Genomic DNA, 23,855 nt, shown 5'->3' on the forward strand with positions numbered 1-23,855 from the left:
ACACTCACTCAGCCTTTCTCATTCTTGAACAGATACTGTGCAGCTATAAAACAGAAAATTTAATGGGCCAAGTGTGAAATTAAAGACGATTTACACACTGTTGGGCTGTTTTTTATCAGTGCTGTGACCTATAGTGTGATGATACTGTGCATTTGAAGAACACTCTGTCGCCATTTCGAATTGTTAAGAAATGTGTCTGTATTTTAGTGCCATTGTCTGCTGATGTAAAGTATTCACGACCTTTAATTTAATTTTGGGAAAAAAAGACTGGGTGAATATTTTCACATCTGCATGTCCTCTTTAGCTCAATTTCATATTGCAAATTAAATTATTCAGTTTTTTTGCATTTGAGATGTCATATGAGGTTAGGTCAAGTTGCCCTCAGTGTCTTTTTGTAAAATATTGCCAATTTTTGTTTCTAAATCTAATCAGAATAACCAATAACACATGTCATAAGAAATATAAGCTGCCATTTAAATGTTTTTATTCTTTTCAAGAACTAAATTAAATGCATTTGTAACTTTAAAAAAATTAATAGAAAAGAGGGAGGAGAGTATTATCCAGCAAATGTCAGCCAATAAAATGTTGGAATATTGGTGCGGCTCATTAATCAGACAAATTTATCAGTGAATTCATGGTGATGATTGTGCCTCAGAGAGCCATTTTGGTTAATGAGAATATTTGATTGGACAGTGTTGAATCCAAAAACCAAAGTAGCATTACAAAGGTTTGAATCACTATAGGTGGCTGAATCACTTTGTGTTACACAAGAAATTCGCCGAAAACATAGAATCATCTTTTCTGTATCCGACAGTATCCGACTTGAAATTCATTTCCAATTCACCATTGTCAAGAGTGACAGAGCTTGGTGTGGTGTTTTTGATTTCACGAAATGACTTCTCCTTCCCACAGAGACAGGTCACGTAAAGACATGATTTATCGATCTGATGCCAAACGATATCATTCTCAAACTCTAATTTGAAATTTACCCACTTTTTACAGTGAGACAATCAGCTGGAAAAACAACCATCCTTTTGGTTATCAGAAAATTTGAATTTAAATGCAATAATTTGATGTTGTGATAGTAACGTGATTGTCTCCTTTCCCACAATCAGCATGTATTCTGCCGTTTGTTTGTGCAGCTCTTTATAAAACCTCCTAATTGAACTGATTTTGCAATCTGAAGAATGACAGCTCCTGGAAAACATTACCATATGCAACAGCCCATCGTTATTTAATTTCAAGGTGGTAATTCTTGGCTTGTTTCTGTTTTGGTTGAAGTGTAATCATGACGTGGTATGCATCTCATTAGGGGTGACCAATGCGACAGAGATGGTCTATTACAAAATACTATTGCAATAGTCTTTTGTAACATGCTATTGTCATAGTCTATTGCAACATACTAATGCAATAGTCATACTATTGCGGTAGTCTGTTGCAAAATACCATTGTGATAGTTTATTGCAACATACTAATGCGATAGTTAGTTGCAACATACTCTTGCGATAGTCTGTTGCGAAATACTATTGCGATAGTCTGTTGCAAAATACTGTCGTCATAGTCTAGTGCAACATACTAATGCAATTGTCTGTTGCAACATACTATTGTGATAGACTGACAACATAGTAGTCATTACTATTGCAACAGTTATTTTCTTCTTGAATTGTTTCATTTGAAGTCACTTCTCAAATGAGTGTGTAGTTTTTGACATAAAAACAAATTGAAGTATATTCAGTCTCTTTTTGAAAGACAAGAAACCTGTAACCCAGATCAAATAAACAGTCGACACGTAAACTGAAAGAAGCTGCAAGTCTGCACCCAAACATCCTGTATTTTCTGCTGCCTATTAATTAGTTAATTAGTTAATTACAAAACTATTGATAGTCACACATACTATCGATGCATCAATAGTTTTTCATTTCTACAAGTGATTAATTGCTGTCAGAGAACAACAATTGCAATCCATCAAGATTTTGATGCATCGTTACAGAGCTACATCTCACTGTGTAATGGTACGATTATTGCCGATGACATGATCTTCATACTCTGGTCATACCATGGGTGGAGGAGCAGTGGGGTGGCCTAGTTGTTAAAGCGTTCTATTTCACTCGGGTTCTATTTCCCACATGGGAACATTGTGTGAAGCTCTATGCTGGTGTCCCTAGACATGATATTGCTAGAATTTTGCTATGAAAGCCTAAAAGTATTTAAAAAGAAAACTCGCTTACTCACTTACCATGGGTGGGCTGCTGAGTCAAAGCCACAGGAATGTCCAAAATAGAAATATTTATTGTTTGTTGATTAATGCTGCACTCAGCAATATTCCAGCTGTCTGTAAATAATTGAGCCTGGAACTGGCAATTAGCAGCATGAGAATCGATCAATGTAATTGGGATACAATGACGTGTCGACCAAGTTAGTGAACTTGAACTGTGATCCCTCTTGGTTGCATCACACCACAAGCATGGGTTGTTATATTTCAATGCAAGCTGTTTCACTTTAACTGTAGGATTTGGATGTTTAGAGTCAATACGGTGAAAAAGTACTTTTTAATGATAATAAACCTTCAGTTAAACTAATCATGTAAAGAAAGATCAGCTAAAAAATAACACATTTTGTCATTATTTATATCACAGTGATATTATGCTTTAATGAATATTACTACACGATCATGATTCATTATGAAGTGGAATGTCCAATATTCAGTAATATTCAAAGTCCAGGCACCAAATGTGTACATCCCAGGCACCATATAACAGAATCCCTCATGGAGTAATTAGCTGATGCTCAGTTGCACAGGATAAGTCTCACCTGGTAGTTCTGATCGCTCCTCTGACACCAAAGTAACACCTAGATTAGCTGATGAGGAGGACGATCGCGTTGTTCAACACCAATTGAGAGGGCTCGTTTTTCCTTGCTACAAGTTGCGGGAATGGTCGGATCTTGATCGCTGTGGGAGGTCGGGGAAAGAAATCTGACAGCCAAAGAGGTTGCTTGTAATCAGAAGAGTTACACGACATTTAGAAAGTTGAGAACATGATTAAGAAGAAAACTTTGAATTTCAATTTGCCTTGTTACTTGTTCATGTGTGCATGTAGTAAGAACAAATGTCAGTTGTCTCTCTGACTTTGTGAAGGTATTGGCCAAGGAAATGTTAGACATTTACAGTGGATTGTTGTACGTAAACCAGCCCTTTTCGAATGATAAAACCTTTTCATTTTTGATCCATATTAGTGTGTAGAACCCATTCAAGTGAAGTTAATGAAACGTCTCTGATTGGATGAGAAGTAAAGGTGGCTTTATTCTGCCGTGGCACAACATTTCAGCAATAGGGTTTACAGTTGTCCAAAGTCATTACAGATTAGCAACAATAGGGTTCAGGGTTGCCCAAAGTCATTACAGATTACCAATAGCATCCAGGGTTTTCCAATGTCATTACAGATTAACAATAGGGTTCAGGGTTGCCCAATGTCATTAGAGATTACCAATAGGGTTCAGGGTTGTCTAAAAACATGACAGATTAACAATAGGACTCAGGACTTTTCAGGGTGGTCTTAAAGCATTAAAGATTAGCTTTGTCAATTTGAGCAAGTTGTGTCATCTTATTTTTAATATTACATGTACTATCATGACTTCGGAAGGTTATGTTTTAGGTACTATTTTAGGAGACTTTATTGAGGGCATTGTGCAGTAAACAGTTAAGGCAAGTATTGATATATGTGGGAAGGAGGAAAACAGCCTTCAGTGCCATAGCAACCATAAAACACTAGCAGGCATCACCTGGCAACGGATCTCATGATCTGGTCTGTGGAGCAGTGACAAAGCAAGGAACAGTAAATTCCCATGCTTGAAAGGGTGAGAAATAACAGAGCCAATGACCCATGAGATTGCAGCAATTGTGTGTGAACTGATGTACATCTTCCTTGATGGGGAGGACAGTAACTCACTGCAGAGTGGGCCTTCTACCTTCACCAGCTGAGCAGGCAGATCTTGGGAACTCCTAGGCCACTTTCAGCTGGACATTGCTTCCCATGTGGACTATCTGAATGGTCCAGCAGCTGATAGGTTGAATATTGCTGAGAAACTGAAAACATTTGGCATATGTGTGTTTGTGTGTGTGTGCGTGTGTGCTTGTGTGTGCATTTGGAGTGGTGATCTGTAAATCAAGTCTGGACCAGACAGTCTGGTGATTAACAGAATGATTTTCAATCTATCAATATGACAACCTATATCAACCAAGTCAGTGAACTAGAACACCAGATCCAATTACAGTGGGAGCTGACAAAACCGGCATCTGTCCAGTCTGTCAAAATGTCAACACTATCATAAAATATATATTTATCATCTACAATCCAGCACTTTGTCTGAACTGCATATTTTCTTCAGTTCCAATGAATACGAGTTTAGATGGCTTCCACTTATGATTAGCATGGGTTGCTGAAGACGAATTCTAACATGGATCGTCACAGGTACTACTACTACTATTACTACTACTGCTCGGGGTACCTATGCCTTGATCCATGCAGGATCTCTATCATTGGTTTTGTTGCAGATGATAGCTACATTAGAATGTGTTGTGCTTTAAGGAGTGACATCTTCTTAGATGTGTCACATTTGTTGTCAGTGTCTTTACTGTTGGATATTATTTACTTTACATGTATTAGTTTATGCATACAGGTATCAGGAGAAGATTATTTTGACATCCTTAAACACAGTTGATGCAATCACATGCATCTCTATACCCAAGGATGGATCCAAGTGAAATAGCTCCTTAAGTAGAGTGATGGGACTTTGTGGGGCAGTGTAGTTTATGTATCAATATGCAGCCTGCCAACATAAATTAGGTCCGTTGTGACACCAGCAAACACTGATAAAGAAAACTAGTTCTAAAACAGTCTTTGTCCTGACAAATGGCTGAAGTCTGTTAGGAAGCCATCAGTTCAGGAATGTTGCAGCTGAGCTGCTTCGGGAACAGTATGATGTGATACATGAACACAGAACATGGTACAAAAGTACCACTGACTAAGGTGGCTCTGGGTGAGATTAAGTACCACTTAATGAGACACATGTACCCTGTTTTGTTCTTGGTGAGAGAAGGTGTGAGTGTACCAACAATATGTATTTGTTTGAGCTGTGCCGTACCTCTTCACTATGATGTGCTGATGAGGTACTTGTTATGTTTATCTACCATTAAGGGATATATTCTTGAGAAGTGCTTTGTCTCTATGACAAGATGTGTTGAGGAGGTCCTTAGTACCCATATAAACCTATGAAGTGTATATACTTCAGATATATAGTACCTGTGTACCATGATGTGTATTCATGGTGTATTTAGTCCATGTGTACCTCGGAGCTGTAACTGCCATGTTGTGACAGGCACATGGACATGTATTTCCTATGTGGTATGAATTCAGTGCAGTTGGTTGACACAGATGTTTGCTATTCCAGCTATTGCCCAATCAGCTGATATACTACAGCTGTTTAACTGTTCCCAGTGTTTTCACAGAAACGAAGTTAAATTGAAAAAAGCCCTCCCAAGGTATTTCTGATGACTAGCACTAACACTTACCTGTATCTGATGAGAAATATAACTCATCCACTATTATGTATTATTAGTTGATGATGAGGGACCTTTTAATAATTTATGAGGGATGGTAATGAGTTTGTTTTCATGGAGTAGAGGGGTCATAAGTTTTGTACACATGTGTTCTAGTGGAGTGTCAATGATCTTGTATGTGATGTTTGTGTGTGTGTGAGTGCGATCATGCATGGTCACTTACTTCTTTGTGCATTCATATGGAGGTGGGGTGGGGAGGGGCCATTTACTTTGTACATGCCTTTCCATGAAAACCACTAGCCATAAATTAGGAACAGTCCTTAGAGTTTTAAGAATTATTAGGGGGTGAATATGAAACTTATTTCACTGTTCCTGGTGTGTTTCATTGGATATTGGTCACATCAAGAACCTCTGGTAGTCTGTCATACATGCAGACATTGAAGCAAATATATCCAAAAACGTCCTTGTGAGTCCAGAAAATGTGGCAGGGCTAGATTCCCTAGCTTCAGGAAATGAAGGAAGTCTCAGGGCTCTATTTCATTATATTATATATTTTTTGCTATGAACTTTTTTCATGTTCATTTCAGAGACTAGTTGTTAGTCTGGAACGTCTGGGTGCTCATTCTACTGCTGGCTAGACCAGAGATTACATTCTTGGCTATAATTGATAAAATCCGAATAAGAGCAACAAGATGAAAGTTATGATACCAAACATTAAAACAATTCCTGTTATAGAACATATTCTTTTTGGAGTAGCTTCAGAAATGTTTCATAAGATCGTTAAGAACATTCCAACATATCGTGTTTGACATGTGACATTTTCTCCCCATTGGGGGTAATTGAGTTATTTTTGAAAACATTCCAAGATGGCCTAATCAGAGGTATTATTTACAGAGTGCTTAAAAACTACTATCGGTCTCTCAACTGTTTTCAATCAAGACAAATTAAATGCTCTTTGGCTAACAAGATAAGTATTTGGTCTACCTTGTTATGTAAATAATCGCTTGTCATGGATTTCAAACAGTTTGAGTTTGACATCTAGAGAGATTTATCACAAACAATCTGTATTCAGTGCTAGCTAATCAGAAATGGTGAGACAGAACCATAATGATTGTTCAGACATTATCAAACTGTATTTCCCAGACATCAAAAGTCATTTCCTCGTAATGGGGATCATTAGATAAGAGGCTGGTTGAATGTGTGAAAAATTGACTCATAATCTTGAAATACTGACAGGTCTTTAACACAGATCTGATGACATCATAATGGGAATATGTGCAAGAACAGATGCTTGTATTTGTACAGAGCAGTGCATGCTGGGAGGGCTCAGCAGTGCATGCTGGGCCTGGTAGAAGGTTGCATTGTGGGAATGGTTGATTGTGGCAATGAGTATTACAAAAATTCTACTTGTTTTTTGTTTTGCCTTTTACATAGTCCTGTATTAGTGTAAGTGCTACGTCACTTGTGATGAAAATTTTGTTGGTTTGCAGTGGACAGGTTTATGAACTAACGTCTCTCAAATGAACATTTTTTTCAGAATAAAAACAGTTCTTAAATCATATTAAAAAGTGAAATGAAAAGATCTTCATTTACAGAAATTGTGGTACGGTAATCTAGAGCGGCCACATAGTCTAGATGTGTATGGTATTTTTTAGTGTATATGTTTCAGGGTCTGTATGACAGTAGTAGGAGGTATGCAATATATTTGATTATTCATAACTTAAAAAGTAAATAGTTACCATAACTGAATGAAAGTCACTTAGAAATTGGGGTCTATACCTTGGGCCTGACAGAAATAAACTGAGGGCTCCATCTCGTCTTGACAGATTAGAACTGGTCTTCAGTAACCGATGCTTGTTGTAAGATGCGACTAAGGGATCAGGTGGTCTAGCTCACTGACTCTAGGTTGACAGATGTCTTCTTGTCCCATTGAGTAGATCAGCACTTCTGTTGTTGATCACTGGATTGTTTGGTCCAGACTTGATTATTTGCTGTCCAGTACCATATAGCGCATATATTGCTGAGGGCCATTACGCAACAAAACAACCATCCACTGTTTGCAGGTTTCACTTGAGAGATAAATGTCTTGGATTGTGTAATGATACTGTATTCTGATGTGAGATGAGGCTACTGATACATCGATTTACATGCATTGTATCATTGAACATGTCATTCATTGCATCTCAAGTTATATTGGGGTAGAAACAAATTAATAATAACAGAAAATGTTGAAGAGAAAGCTTTTTGATCCTCTTACATTTATTGAATACGTGAAAATGATATCTCAGCGAGCTAGCACAATAAAACCAGCCTAAGTCTGGGCTAGTACAGCCACACATACACATGCATGCACGTCAAAGCAAAATATTCTTTACTGCGAGGTTGAACCCCATTTCACTTCAACTCACCTATTTTTTTCCTTTATCATAATGCACACAAACAGTTATGTAACTGAAACACACAGTTCAAGTAGCATTAAACAGGTGTCACTCACTCATCTTCAGGGTGATGGTTAAACCATTTAATAGTCTTGCAGAAGACCCAGGCTTGTTTTCCCACATGGGTATCACCCATTGTGTCGCCCACCATGCTCTAAAAGGGATGCAAAACTATACTCACTTACTCGAAGAACATCATTGTCCTGAGTGGTTGCTGCTTTATTAAAATGCCGCTATTCAGCCGTGGTTTGTTAAGTGGAGGATATTCTGAACACCTTGTTGGAACCAGTGTGTATTTTAAATTTATCTTTAGGTTCAGATCTCTAGTTTACATACATAATTCAAGTCAGATAATTTTACCATAAGGATTCGTTCCTAACTGTTTGATGTTGTTCTTTGTAAACATATCTCTTACAGATGAACTAGAGAGCCACATGGGCTCCTTGTTATTGTCTCACACAGAACTAGTAATATAACTTCAAACAATATTTATCCTGTTCCTGCTGAGAATTATGAACCAAAAGTCAATATTGTTCCATAATTGAGATTTGTCTTAGGGTATCATGATAATCAAGTGTTTGAAAGAGACGTAGTTGCTACTCTTTACGCAGTATCATCGTTAATCTGGAAGTGGATAAATATCAGTGTATGGAATTCTTTCAAGAACAGTCTGATTACACAGTGGGTACTTAAACAGCGTATATAAATATGTATACACCAAGAGGCAGATATGGTCATAAAGAGTCACTTAATATGATACGACAGATATCACGCTGACATCCATCAGACAGATGAGACCAATAACAATAAGACTTGTAATGTCGAGGAGCAGAGTAGGTGTTCTTGTTTGAGTCTGCCATCGTATTTGGGTTGTATGTGTAGCATTTTCCCCATTAAGATGGTACGATTAACAGCACCATGGAGACAACAGACACTGTAGCCATATGTCCATGCTGTACCACTCACTGTTAACCAAACTGTCATATCCATACCCACATCTCCACCACAATGAATGAGCCCAGCAATGTGTCTTATTGAAGCATTACTCCGCCGATAACAAAAGAGAGATAATTTAAAGGGTGAAGCCAGCCTACCAATATAGGTTCTTCATGGTTTTGTGCAAGTGCGATATTATCTCAGAATTCTTCTGGCTTTTAAAACGTCATGCAGGAAATTGACAAATGTTTGTCAGTTTGCCTACTTTGGTTTCTTATGTATTATCCTGCTGGCGAGTTGACAGCTGTGTCTGCAACTTTTCTGATTGTCTGTTTTCCGTGATTAATTTATATGATGTAGTAGCACACGATGACAGGGATGCACATATCGCAAGGCTTTAATGTAATGATTTATAAAAACTTTATGTGTTAACGTACAAGGAGTTTGCGCAAGTTAGTTAATATCATACTTCTTATGTGACAAATAGGTTTAAAATACTGCCAATTCGTGCATTTTTAAGGCAAAAAAATTAACAAGGTATTTTTTAAGGTAGAGATTGATTCAGTATAAGACACAAGATAAAGTACATATCATCTGATTCACCCTATTTTTGGTTTAATGCCAGCCATCATCCTGGCGTGTACTTGCAATTTTCAGAAAGTGTGTTTCTGTAAAAATTTAGTGCCTTGTGACAATTTACACCTTGAAACTGTCAGGTATTCACTATCTCACATGTTATAAAAATATTTCTCTGTTGATGTTGGACATTGATAAATGCAAGCAGTAGGAGATATTTGAGGCAAATCTAACGTAAAGTCTGTGATAGTGTGTTTATCATTGGAGAGACTTCCGTACTTGTGATGAACCATATCACATGAAAAAAATCTGGCAGTTAATTACAGCATATGTTGTTTCGATGTTCTTGTGTTACTGAAAGTACATTATGGAATTGCCCTTAATATGAGATGCTAGTTTGTCTATCACTATTATTAATTACCCTACAGCTAAAGGTATACATTTGGCTTATTAAAAGTTTCAGGATGATCGTTTTAGTTAACTCCATATGGATAACTGTATTTTTCCAAAACATGTGTCAGAATGTTGGTGTGGAGAATTTGGCATTTCCCTGTTTGACACATGGGCTGTTAAGGCGTAACTCTTTCCTGCTGTTTAAAAGTCTTGTTGCAGGAAAAATATGCTTACAGTTATGGCTAGTTTTACATGTTGCAGACACAAGTTTATTCACGTTAATCCAGACATTTATCCAGCCTCTCTTCCTGATTTAAGCCTGTTTACTTAAATTGCCAACTTATTGTAAAGTGATACTGTGTAACATTTCACAATTATACAATATCATATTTGTTTATGTTATATTACTTTTATAAAAACATGCTATTTCTAGAGAAGAAGGAATTTGAACAAATTGGCTTATTCCATGACTACAAAACTAGCGGGAATTCCTGCTATGTAGTGTTTGATGTGATCTATTACTTATATCCACCAGCATATATCACTTAAGTGTAATATAATTAGTATTGATTACAGGACATAGACCAGACCTGTAGACTCCTTGACCACCAGCAGAGCTCAGTTTAGACTTGTAAGACATCTCCCCATATGTGAAAAACAGGATACTAAACGACATACCATGTAATATTATTTTTATATACGATATTCAGTGATTTGGTATCAAACAAGTAGGAGCAAGCTTTATATTAAATCTTTCACAGTGCAATGAAAATTGTTTTTCATAGAAGCCTGTTTAGTATTCCGTTTATTACTCTCCAACATACAGTGTGATAACTCAACTTTCTGTGATATGTGCAAGGTCAGATACCATTGTGACAGAGGTATTAGCAGTGTGAAGTCATAACTGTAAACCATTATGTCATACATCTAGCGGTGTTACCCTAGTGTAATGCTGCCATAAAAATATTACACTGCAATATCTTCCACAGGCAGGTAATAAGGTGTCATAATATGTCCTGGTATTGTGCTTGTATTGACATGAGGACTTATATATCACCTAGGTGTATGCGGTTACAAGGGATATTTACATGATACTGTCAAGAGTGCGAGTATGTATTGTGTATGTATTCCCATTAGGGCTCATATCCACTGACATATATCACCTAGGCGTAAGGTCGTTAAGGATAATTGCTGATATAGACCAGAGTTGAGGACTCCCTTGACCAGTGAGTGGCCAGTCTGGTGTACATTGCCCTGATTAAAACCATGCGGACACACTCCAGAGGACCTCCACTCAGCTAATGAGAGCTGTGATAAATAAATTATGCCTTCATTGAAAGATGACAAGGTAATTTAAGCATGTGCATAAACATTGAGGCTAAGTGTATTAACACTGGAAGAAATCTAAAGATTAAAGGAGTCCAAAATTTCAAGTTTGCTGTTTGTTGTTGGTAAATAGATACAAGGGTGCTTGTGAAACAGTTTACCTGTAAAAGCTGTAATTTTGAGGATCTTTGGTTTATTTAATCAATATTTTGAATCACAGTATGTACATGGAATCCTTGTTAGTACTGTTTTGCTAGTGAAAGCAGTATTCTGTTTTCTCTACAAGATCATATTATAGTGCTGTGGTTAAAGATTTGGATCATCACTTTAAAGACTTAATTGGATTCAGTTCCAGTTGGAGATTTCTGGTATGCAAAGTGTAAAACTAAATCTGAGACCTCTCTGATAGTAGTTTCGTCTGAATCTGTATTGAAGATAGAAAGTTATGGACTTCAGCTTGAAACCTTATTTGACTTACCGGTGCAAAATCTGGAATAATTTGTGTATCCATATGACAAAGTCATAAATCAGTGTTATTCTGTGACACTGAGTGAGTTATGTTTGAGTAGTGTTTCAGTAATACCATGCAGTTGACGTGGCAGCTTAAAAGCCTGCCGTGATGCCGGCTTCGACAGTTTCTAACAGCTTTAGTCATTTAGACATTACCATTTTGGTGAAACCTATGTGCACGCAAAACTTGAATCTGACACTGAGACTCATGGACACATTCATTGCAATGTCAAAAGACCATGAGTGGCTGAAAATGATAAATTTAATAAATCTCGCAATTTTGAAGAAAAAGGATATTTTCCCCTCAGCCTTCCTGGCATTGGGACTTAGTTTGAAATCCTAGATAAATCCCTGGGGGTTGTACAGATTGCTCTGTTTTTGTCATATGAAGCAGTTGTTTTACAATAATGCTATTCTGTGACAATGTATCGCACTACAGCTGTATGTGTCGCAGGCATGGCAACTCTCCTAAGTTGCATGCTGATGTTCAGATCTCAGCTTGCAGCTTGGCGTCCCTGGGGAAATCTGTCATCAGATTGTATCTAGAAGCAATATGCTGGGGACACAGGGTGGTTAAGTTTATTTTCCTACTCTGATATTGAAAGTTAATAGATAATAGTGTGAAATAATATCTGGTGCTTTAAGTAATGGAGTGCCTGCGGGAATTGTGATCTGGTAAATCAGTTGTATTTTGGGGCAGGCAGCGACAGCTTACAAAAATGATTAAGGCTCCCGTGAACCTCTTTCATGACAGATAATCAAATGTCGAGTAAATGTTAAAGAGAGCATGGTGTTTGGATGGGCCTATCTGTCAGAATATTTCTCATGAAGTTGATGTACAGATTTTCTCACATTCAGAAAAAGGTTAATTTGTTAAAATAAACAGAAATGGGTTTGTTTTTCTTTCTTTTACTTACTTCAGACATCTAAAATTTATTACTAACATTTTTTGGATAATAAAAAGATTTCTTAAAGGAGGCTATTTGTGAAAAAAATGAATCTGTAATTTGTGTTTGCCAGAATATATATAAATCATGTTTAGCCAAATGTATTTTTTGTGTTTGTAATGTCTGTTCAGGTAGTTTTCTGCAGTTTGTAGAGTTTAGAGATGATTCAGCCTTGAAGGGGCGGTGTTCAAAAGTCTAGCGGATAAGGCTTTCAGTGATGATAGTGACTTTAGCCTTAACCACTAGGCTTTCAGTCGTACATACGAAAACACAGGTTTCTTTCTCGCATGGGGTTAATGTGTGAAGCACATTTCTTCTGTCTCTCACCACGATGTTGTAGGAATATTGCATTAAGTAGCATATGATGAGAATATATTCAAGTAATTTGGCTTTAAAAAGCTGCAAATAAATGGCTGAGGCTAAGTATCTTCATGGTTTATGATAATAAATATGATCAGTGATCCACATGTATCTTCATATATTATTTTAGTTACTTAACAGAACCTTAGGCATACAAATCTTCACTAACCCCATCTTTATTACACCTGTGAAGATTTAGGTTAGAACTGATCTTCACTAACCCAATGCTCGTTGTAAGAGGCGACTAATGGGATCGAGTTGTCATGGTTGTTGACTTGGTTGACACGTCATCATATCCCAGTTGTGTACATCAATGCTCATGATGTTGATCACTGGATTATCTGGTACAGATCAATAGCTGGGATTATGCTGACTGAGGCGTTAAACAACAAACCAACCAACTTGTTTAAAGTAGTGTCAGCGTCAACGTGAATTAGCTCGGAATTTAGATTAATTACATGTCGATGAAGACGAACGAATACATTGAGTTCAAACTTCTTTAGTTGCTTACACAAGAATTGATAAACAAGTATACATGAATGAGGTGAGTGGAGTTCTAGGTCAACCACAGGGTCTTTCCTATGAGCAGTATAATCCTGCTTCTGGTTGTCTCTACACAGTCAGCTGCAGAATACCAGACTCCACTTTTTCAGTATAGAAGTGAGCATATATATACAGTTTTTGACAACAATGGACAGGCAAAGACTGAATATCGGAAAGACTGAGAAAAAATAGCGCTTCCTGGACCAGTTGATGTGCTGACAGACACAGACGAGTGGGATGACCAATAAAGGATATAAATGTTATATACAGTAATTAATAGAAGTGACAAAGAGGAACAGGGTGGCTGGCAAGACAATATACAATCTGGTAGTGATACAGATAAAGAATGCAGAATAAATAACAAACAAGTCTTGTATGTTTGGCTATGTAGTTTTTGTTTCGTAGAAATTTTTGGATGATGGTTGTCCTGCATTAGGCACTATCACTGCTTTTTGTGTTTGTGCTCATGGTATGAATCACTGGATTGTCTATTCCATAGCTGATCATACAGCAACTGCAATATTGTCCTTACTCAGAATGTCCCCAAATAGCATTCATAGCTGGCCCAACTTTGGCCCAGTGTTTGCCAGTGTTGGGCCAATGTGAGACAACATTGCGCCAGCTAAGAATTCTATCTGGTCTGACTTTAAACTTTTTTACATTCATTAACATAATTGTTGGACGTTCAAGTTGGTTTATAACTCTTGCAAATACTGTTGCATTTATTGCCTACTATTTCAACAGAGTTGGCTAATATAGCGTTCCAATTACAATAGTGAAAATAGTCCAAAGAAATAATATTTTACTTATCAGCCTGGAAATAATATCATGCTTATAATTAGCACAAAAATGACATTGTGCTTATTGCCCTCTTAGGACGAGGAGTAGAAGAGAAACCTTTTCTGAAGGTGTAATTGGTTTATCAATTTGTTTTGGTCAGTTCTTTGATGCCATAGGAATGATGGTTTATGAAGGTTTGAGCAGGCAGGTGTGGAATCTTCCACAGAGAAGCCTGCGAGGAGCCATCGTGGCGTGTATGTATCAGGATATGATACGAGGAGCCATGGTGGCGTGTATGTATCAGGATATGATACGTCTAAACATAAAACATGAAGTATCACATCAGTGGTAGGCTTTCATGCTCTTGGGTCTGAGTACCTCTTCGTGATACTTTATCTGGAGAGTCTGTTAAGTGAAGAGTACCCGACTTAAGTTAGTGTGTATTTGACTGCTCACAAACAAAGATATGTTACATGACTTTGTGAGGATGTTATCTGTTGTCTTGCTGTTTTTATTCAGAGGCTAGTGATATAAATGTATTAAATTTTTTCCTCACTTAATAAGATAATATTCTGATTCTTGTGGATGAATTTGGATTGAAATTCACTTTCTGTTCTGTAACATACTGGGAACAGATACGTTACAAGTGAAGTGATTTCAAAGAGGCACATATGCACAATGAGCTAATGAGCTTCCTTATTTATGCTTCATCATAAGACATTTTCACATTATGAAAGAATTGCATACCACATTTTCCAACTATTTATGTTTTTAAATATTTTACTTATATTTCATTAATTTCTCACAAACTGTTTACAATCTGTTGTACCCCTGAATAGGTATGAGAAAGAAGACATATAAATGAGGAAAGGAGGGGAACGCAATTACGTCTCTAATGAAATCTCTTGTCTAACTCATTACTCTTGTCAAAAACAAATTGAAGAATTTTGCCTACTTTACCATTTGACATATTTATGAGAGGTGCCTGACGCCTTTAACATGGTGAGGCTCTACACTGTTGTAGTCCTGTTTCATCCCCTTCCATGTGTATCAGCCAGGGTGTTAGGGAGTATATAAACTTAGGTGTCTCTAACATGTCGAGTCTCCACACTGTTGTAGTTCTGTTTCACCCCCTTCCATGTGTATAAGCCAGGGTGTTACGGAGTATATAAACTTAGGTGTCTCTAACATGTCGAGTCTCCACACTGTTGTAGTTCTGTTTCACCCCCTTCCATGTGTATAAGCCAGGGTGTTACGGAGTATATAAACTTAGGTGTCTCTAACATGTCGAGTCTCCACACTGCTGTAGTCCTGTTTCATCCCCTTCCATGTGTATCAGCCAGGGTGTTAGGGAGTACATAAACTTAGGTGTCTCTAAAATGTCGAGTCTCCACACTGTTGTAGTCCTGTTTCACCCCCTTCCATGTGTATAAGCCAGGGTGTTAGGGAGTATATAAACTTAGGTGTCTCTAATATGTCGAGTCTCCACACTGCTGTAGTCCTGTTTCATCCCCTTCCATGTGTATAAGCCAGGGTGTTACGGAGTACATAAACTTAGGTGTCTCTAACATGTCGAGTCTCCACACTGTTGTAGTCCTGTTTCACCCCCTTCCATGTGTATAAGCCAGGGTGTTAGGGAGTATATAAACTTAGGTGTCTCTAACATGTCGAGTCTCCACACTGCTGTAGTCCTGTTTCATCCCCTTCCATGTGTATCAGCCAGGGTGTTACGGAGTACATAAACTTAGGTGTCTCTAACATGTCGAGTCTCCACACTGCTGTAGTCCTGTTTCACCCCCTTCCATGTGTATAAGCCAGGGTGTTACGGAGTATATAAACTTAGGTGTCTCTAACATGTCGAGTCTCCACACTGCTGTAGTCCTGTTTCATCCCCTTCCATGTGTATCAGCCAGGGTGTTACGGAGTACATAAACTTAGGTGTCTCTAACATGTCGAGTCTCCACACTGTTGTAGTCCTGTTTCATCCCCTTCCATGTGTATAAGCCAGGGTGTTACGGAGTATATAAACTTAGGAGTCTCTAACATGTCGAGTCTCCACACTGCTGTAGTCCTGTTTCATCCCCTTCCATGTGTATAAGCCAGGGTGTTAGGGAGTATATAAACTTAGGTGTCTCTAACATGTCGAGTCTCCACACTGCTGTAGTCCTGTTTCATTCCCTTCCATGTGTATCAGCCAGGGTGTTAGGGAGTATATAAACTTAGGTGTCTCTAACATGTCGAGTCTCCACACTGCTGTAGTCCTGTTTCACTACCTTCCATGTGTATCAGCCAGGGTGTTAGGGAGTATATAAACTTAGGTGTCTCTAACATGTCGAGTCTCCACACTGTTGTAGTCCTGTTTCACCCCCTTCCATGTGTATAAGCCAGGGTGTTAGGGAGTATATAAACTTAGGTGTCTCTAACATGTCGAGTCTCCACACTGTTGTAGTCCTGTTTCACACCCTTCCATGTGTATCAGCCAGGGTGTTAGGGAGTATATAAACTTAGGTGTCTCTAACATGTCGAGTTTCCACACTGTTGTAGTCCTGTTTCACACCCTTCCATGTGTATCAGCAAGGGTGTTAAGGAGGATATAGACTTAAGTGTCTTTAACATGGTGAGGCTCCTCACCATTGTAGTCCCATGTCACACCCTTCCATGTGTATCAGCCAGCGTGTTACGTATGGGAGAAAATATGCCTCCAAGGGTTTGGTAGACAATGTAAAACTGAAGGGGTAGGGAAATTTGCCATCCCTGAATTATTCAGTGATTTGGGCATGATTTGACACATGAATCTTTGATAATTGATAAATGCTAGCTAGGTTAATAAATGGCAAATTATCCCAGGAGCTACATAGCACAGGAACTAAATGTCAGTAACAAGGATGTTACAGGGCATATCAACTAGGACGTTGCAGGGCGTATCAACTAGGACATTACAGGGCATATCAACTAGGACGTTACAGGGCGTATCAACTAGGACGTTACAGGGTGTATCAACAAGGATGGAGATGTGGTACAGAAGTTGATAGATTGGTTGTATCTGATTTTTTAGTTCATACTTATTAATATATTTTATCTTTTCACCAAAAATTGAGAAGTATATGGTTCCATCAGTATACATACATTCTCTTTCATTCTCGGTATGTGTATATTCCATTATATCAAACAGATACCACACATAACATGAGAAGTGACTCCAGTACTGTATTGTCAGAGAAAACATTTGATACCATTTTTATGACATTATGACAGCCTTGTCATTCAGGAGTTTGATCTTCATGCAGAAGTCTAGGGTTCAATTCCATATGGAAATGATTTGATGTCTGTGTACAGGTGGGTAGGCAGAATTCAAATTGCAAGTGTTTGTGCAATCCATAGCAATAATCTTACTTGTATAATCAAAAATGGTGAGGACAGTTGTTGTGACCAACACAGCACTTTCTCTAAAGTCAAATGCAACAAAACTGTTTACTGCAACAACATTTGAAAGTTTTGATGTAATACTCACTTTGTGATAGGAATAAGATAAGATATCTATGCTATATAATCTTGACATACTTTGAGAATACATTTTTTATTCATCATTGAAAAATACAAATGACACCAACAAAAGTGGAGTGGCCTATGACTAGTAAGGGTAAAGCGATGCAAAAGTTGCTGAGTAATCACTTGGCTGATGAATTCGGCCTGCACCATGTCCTCTACTGTAATTGTGATGGAGTGTGATGGCTCCTTGATGTTCGGAGCCTTGGGGAGCCATGCCCAAGGTGAAAGGATCCCTGGAGAGGCACAGTCATGGAGCAAGGTGCCCACACTTAGCGCCAGTGGATTGTTGCTGAGTTTGCAACACAACGTAATTCATCCTTCGAGAATGCAAACTGCAAATATGATGGGTTGATGCAGTTGTTATTCTCCTGTTAAAACCGTTGGGAGTTTTCTCAGCTCCCTACTCTGATGGTTTTTATTACTTATGCCATAATTACAAGGTTTCTGCTTTTGTGCGGACATAGCAATATACTGTTACAAATGAGATGTGACAATTGTACAAGCCATTAATTGAATCATGTTCATATAGTCAGTGTCTGTCACTTGGTCAGACAGTACAAGTTATCAGGCAGTTAGGTCTTTGGGGAAAGTTGGCAACGAGTCAACTGAAGAAGTTTTTGAAAAGCTACTCTGTTGATAGACAGAACCTGGAAAAAGAAAAATTTGGGTGTGCAAATTAAGTTTGTTTATATTTCGAGGAAATCTACCTTTTTAAACTTTAATCTTACATGTTTAATTTGATCTGGGTATTATGCTCACCCATTCTTTTCAAAGTCCTAGAGATCCATGAAGATGTATTTTAGAATGGACCTTCAGTAACCCATGCTTGTCATAAGAGGTGACTACAGGGATTGGGTGGTCAAGCTTGCTGACTTGGTTGGCACATGTCATCATATCCTAATTGTGTCAAGGGATGCTCATGCTGTTAATCACTGGATTGTCTGGTCCAGGCTGATGTCTGAAGGCTTGTGTGAAAGTCCTGTCAGGTACTGATCAAGAACAGAATTCTTTTCCTTACCGGGCAGTTAAACACAGGGCTAATATTTTGTGTGTGCCTTAAACATAAGGGAAATTTCCACCCTATTCAGCTATGCTGGAGATGAACAACATTTATGTATTTGTGAACTCTGAATTCAAATGATCAGTTGATCCCATTGAATGTGAAACAAGATGACCAGTTTATCAGAAGTTCTGTGTAGTTAAGTATGAGTAATGCATCTATATCCATGAGTTGGGTGTGTTGCCAAAAAGAGTCAGAGAAATTTCTGTGGTGGACAGGTAACACATAGCAACTTGTTCCTTCAGTTCTGAGTTCTGTGATGCTCAAAGACATGAAAACTATGATATATGTAATACATAGCAATGGCCCATTTTGTGGTCACTTGGAGTTTATTGTTTAACGCACACTTGGCAACTGGCAACTGATCAGATTTGGCTTGGATACTTTATCATTTGTATGTCCTCCTGCATACACTTCACAGGATCAGTCACATGATTGTATAATAATAATAATAATAATATGTTAATAATATGTATTATGGCGAACTCCACTCATGAGGTGAATGCTCATACCACTAACAGTCAAAGCAGGCATATTGTTACCTCGGATAACCCATGCTGCATGTTAGGTGCTAGGATATAGTCACATGACTTATACCACCAGGTACCCATTTTCTGCAGGGTGAACAATGTCAATTTTGAACAAACTCACTTGCCAATGATGAGATCACATGTGTCATGTGCTTCATTGTGGGGCTGGACTGAAGTCCTAGAAACTCTCAGGAGTCAATCTGCAGGTCACCCATCTGAGCACTCTCTGGGCCCATCGTTGTTTAACTTCCCCTGATTGCAACCTGAGCTTTATGCATGGAACCACATGCCACCATGGCCTGATTATTTACAGCCTGTTTGTACTATACCTCTAAGTGTCATCAAACACGAAATGATACAATATTAAAGATATATGTTGTATATCTACCCACTAGGGGAAGGGCATGTATTTTGATATCAGTTATTGTATACGTGACAATATCACTTTCGACATACATGTTACATGTTGTTTACATGTTACATCGCTGGAGGGTAGTATTAACACTAACATCTACATAAAATAGTCAAATGAGATTTTGAACTACATCACTCTGTTGGTTTGTAGAATTACCCTTTTCTTTTAGTAAAACAGAGCTTTCAATTGATGACTACCATTGCTTTCTTTCAAAAGGAGGCTTTCAGTGTCCAAGGTGGTGGTGTTGGCAGTCAGAAGCACCTGTTATTTCCCAGCAGATAATACAAGGACTTACCCCCTCAATACCCACCCCATTCAGTGGACTGTTATGTCTCACGTACCCCCTCAATACCCACCCCATTCAGTGGACTGTTATGTCTCACGTACCCCCTCAATACCCACCCCATTCAGTGGACTGTTATGTCTCACGTACCCCCTCAATACCCACCCCATTCAGTGGACTGTTACGTCTCACGTACCCCCTCAATACCCACCCCATTCAGTGGACTGTTATGTCTCACGTACCCCCTCAATACCCACCCCATTCAGTGGACTGTTACATCCACACCATGTACCCCTCAGTCCCCACCCTGCTAACAGTATACTGTTATGTCCACTCCATGCACCCCTCAATCCCCAACCCTTCTGTGGACTGTCATGTGTTATGTCCTCTCCACGTACCCCTCAAACCCCACCCCCTTCAGTAGACTGTCATATCCATTCAATGTACCCTTTGCATCCCCACCTTCCCTACTTCTTTACAGTGTACAGTCCGCTTACATAGCCCCTCAGTCCCTACCCCCTTCAATAGCTTGTCATTTCCATTCTATGTTCCTCCTCAGTCCCAACCCTTACAGTGGACTGTTCCACATACACCTTCAATCCCCACCCCCTTTCAGTGGACTGTTATGTCCACTCCATGTAACGACTCAGTCCCCCAAACCCTTTCAGTGGACTGTTGGTCCACTCCATGTAACCCCTCAATCCCCTACAGTGGACTGGGCCTCCCATCTGGTGCTGCCAACAAGTTGCGTGGGTAGTTCCTGTGAGGGCCTCTGTCTGCCACTGTGGCCAATGTTGGGGAAGCTGTCATTCATAGCCCTGCTGCCTCCCATGCTAGTCAGTGGTGCCATTCTCCCTGGCACTGTGTAGGAGCATGTCAGGATACCATACAGCTCCAGGCTACACACTCACTTGATCATGGACTGGCCCTTTCTCCTGGGACTACCAGGCAATCTGTGGGGTAAATACTATTTCCCTTAAACCTAGGACACTTCTCTATTTGGAATTGAAGAGCTGATTAATTTTTTAGTTTATGTTTTCAGAGTAAATGGTGTTCAGTCACCTTAAACTACTTTTAACAGTTTTGTTACAAATTTAATCAATTTTTTAAGTCAGGAAAGTAGTATGTTACACCTCATTTATGTACAAATGCCATCTACAAGCTCATGTTAACTCTCGTCATTCTCTGTCATTTATTAACTATAAAAGAAATTATGGTTGTGTAGTTTATGTGGAGTACATTTGTAAAGGTTTAACAATTCACTTGTAACAACACATTTGGCATGAAAGTCAGACATTTAAAATATAGAGTGAAAAAGATATTTATGAAAATGTGTTCACTTCTGATAATACTAAATTCTTAATGCTGCATCACTCTTCACTTATACATTAGAGCAGCAGAATTTCTCTGTCCATTTATTTACATTCTGGTAATAAACAGCAGTTTTATTTCCCATGTTTCATGTAAGACATAGAGGATTTTATCTGCTCTTGCTAGCCTGTATCTGTGAGAGCGTTGAGAGCTGCAAGTGAGATGTTCCCTTTTTGACTGTATCATTCATTAAGCTATCAACTTCTGTGCCTTCCCAACAAGATACTGATTGTGCTTGGCAGCAGCTGATAAATAATCTGTATATAATGTGAGAGAAAATGACTATTTATTTACATGAATCTTAATTGATTTTTAAAATCTCGAGCAGTTTGCTGTATGAGATGACATCCTGTGTAGCTTGGTGATGTCATTTCAGTATGGTGCGAAGGTGTTCTCCTGTAATAGCCATACAGTCGACTCAGCAGAAATATGTTCAATTACTGACAAATATTTTTTTGACATGTAATGGTTCAGATGTCTATATTACAAATTAGTAATAAGTAAACATTATAGCTGTTATACTCAATTATTCAAATAGATAATGTATGATTATTAACATAGTCTGGTTTTCCAATTTAGGAAGTATTTGTACCGAGAGAAATAGCTCGATTTGGTTCTTGATGCAGACATTTTCCATATGTTGCATTTTGAAGTCACAAGTCACATGCATATTTTCTAAGTCAAAGCTACTTTTTGGTGAAATGAAACTAAACTTTAATTTCTAACCCTGCTATTGTCTGTCAGCTCTGCTTGTATAGGTCCACGTTTTACAAATCTCTCACAGCCCAATGATTGTCGTGACTTCAATACTTTAACATAGATTTACAACAGTCGGAGTGTTATGACAGTTTTGTGAAACAGGGCCTAGCCCTCTGTTTCTACATGTAAAATGTCAATCTTTTCCAGTTTGTGTCTGAATGTGTGATATTAACTGCACATGTATTCTAAAGAAACAATCTGTCCCTCTGTCCTGTGCTATCTTCAGAGGCATGTGTGTTTGGGTGAAGTGTTTTTGTTTGTTCTTTATTTATTTGCTGTCCATCATACAGTGCCAGTCACATTTTCTGTTTCTCAAAAAAATGATTTTCTGCAAAAGAGAGCCGAGGAAAATATAAGGAAGTCATGGTTGCTGCTAATTGCTCATGACTGACAACACATACCCAGATGTGGATTCCATGCCAAATGTTTTTGTCGTCTTTTGCTTAACCAGATACGATTGTTTAGCTTTTATGCATCCAATAGAATATTTTCATTTAAATCAGACATGAAAGGCGTTAAAGAGATAAACATATAAAAATACTGCATGGCCCTCTTATACCTAACTTCTGTTATTGTGGGACCGGCTCTGCTTCAATATTGATGTCATGGTTCAAGTAAATAGAGGGCATCGCCTCTTCACAGGTATCCCATGCATGCCATAGACAACCTACTGTTAAACAGTTTTCCAACTTGTGTGGGTTCATTGGGTATTGGAGACTTGCTGCTGTAGTATTTGACATAGTGAATTTTATTTTATGCCACAGCAATCTTCCAGCTATATGGAAGCGGTCTGTAAATAATCAAGTCTGAACCAGACAATCCAGTAATCAACATCATGAGCATCAACCTGCACAATTGGGAACCCATGACGTGTCAACCAAGTCAGCAAGCCTGACCACCCGACCCCGTGATGACAAGCATAGTCGCCTTTTGTGGTGTATAGTATTTGAAAGTGGGTACTTTGAAAGTCTTGTCTTTTTCAATTAGGTTTATGAGGTCTCTTAAACCCTGATAATAGTTTTTGATACATTTGATTTAAAACCTAGACTAATGCTTGAAAATATATAATTCATGTTACAAACTAAATATGCATGGAAAAAGACCCCCTATTGAGATGAGAGATTCATGCCTGTAGACATTCAAGACTTACTTGATTTAAGGCTTTTCATGAAGGGTTGAGTGAATGAGTGAGTGAGTTTAGTTTGTGCTTCTTTTTGCAATATTCTAGCAATACCACAAATGGGCTTCACAAATTTTACTCATGTGGGAAATCGAACTCGTGTCTTCAGCATGACAAGCGAACACTTTAACCGCTATGCTTCCCCAATACCAAGAGTTAGGTGAAAGGGATAATAATATGGTTCAGGGACTTTGAGACAGAGAGATATGTACATTTAGTCTCTTTATTACCTTGTTAATTGACCTTCCCTGCCATTGACACTGTTAATGTACAGTGTTAATAATATAGGTATTGTTTAACACCTTCTTTTGACACCTGGAGATAGACTGTAGACAAGTGGCA

At 38.4% G+C, this 23,855-nt stretch overlaps 1 protein-coding gene across 1 annotated transcript in view; it reads left to right on the plus strand.

The window, feature by feature from the left end:
• Nucleotides 1–21,079: 21,079 nt before the first annotated feature.
• LOC137258167 (suppressor of tumorigenicity 14 protein homolog) overlaps nucleotides 21,080–23,855 on the plus strand; it is a 60,225-nt gene continuing 57,449 nt past the window's right edge. The window contains exon 1 of the mRNA XM_067795741.1: nucleotides 21,080–21,163. Coding sequence (XP_067651842.1) covers nucleotides 21,121–21,163 — 43 coding nt within the window. The 5' untranslated portion in view covers nucleotides 21,080–21,120. The remainder of the gene's footprint in view (nucleotides 21,164–23,855) is intronic.

The sequence above is a fragment of the Haliotis asinina genome, chromosome 12 (genome assembly GCF_037392515.1).
Source record: "Haliotis asinina isolate JCU_RB_2024 chromosome 12, JCU_Hal_asi_v2, whole genome shotgun sequence".
NCBI lineage: Eukaryota > Metazoa > Mollusca > Gastropoda > Lepetellida > Haliotidae > Haliotis > Haliotis asinina.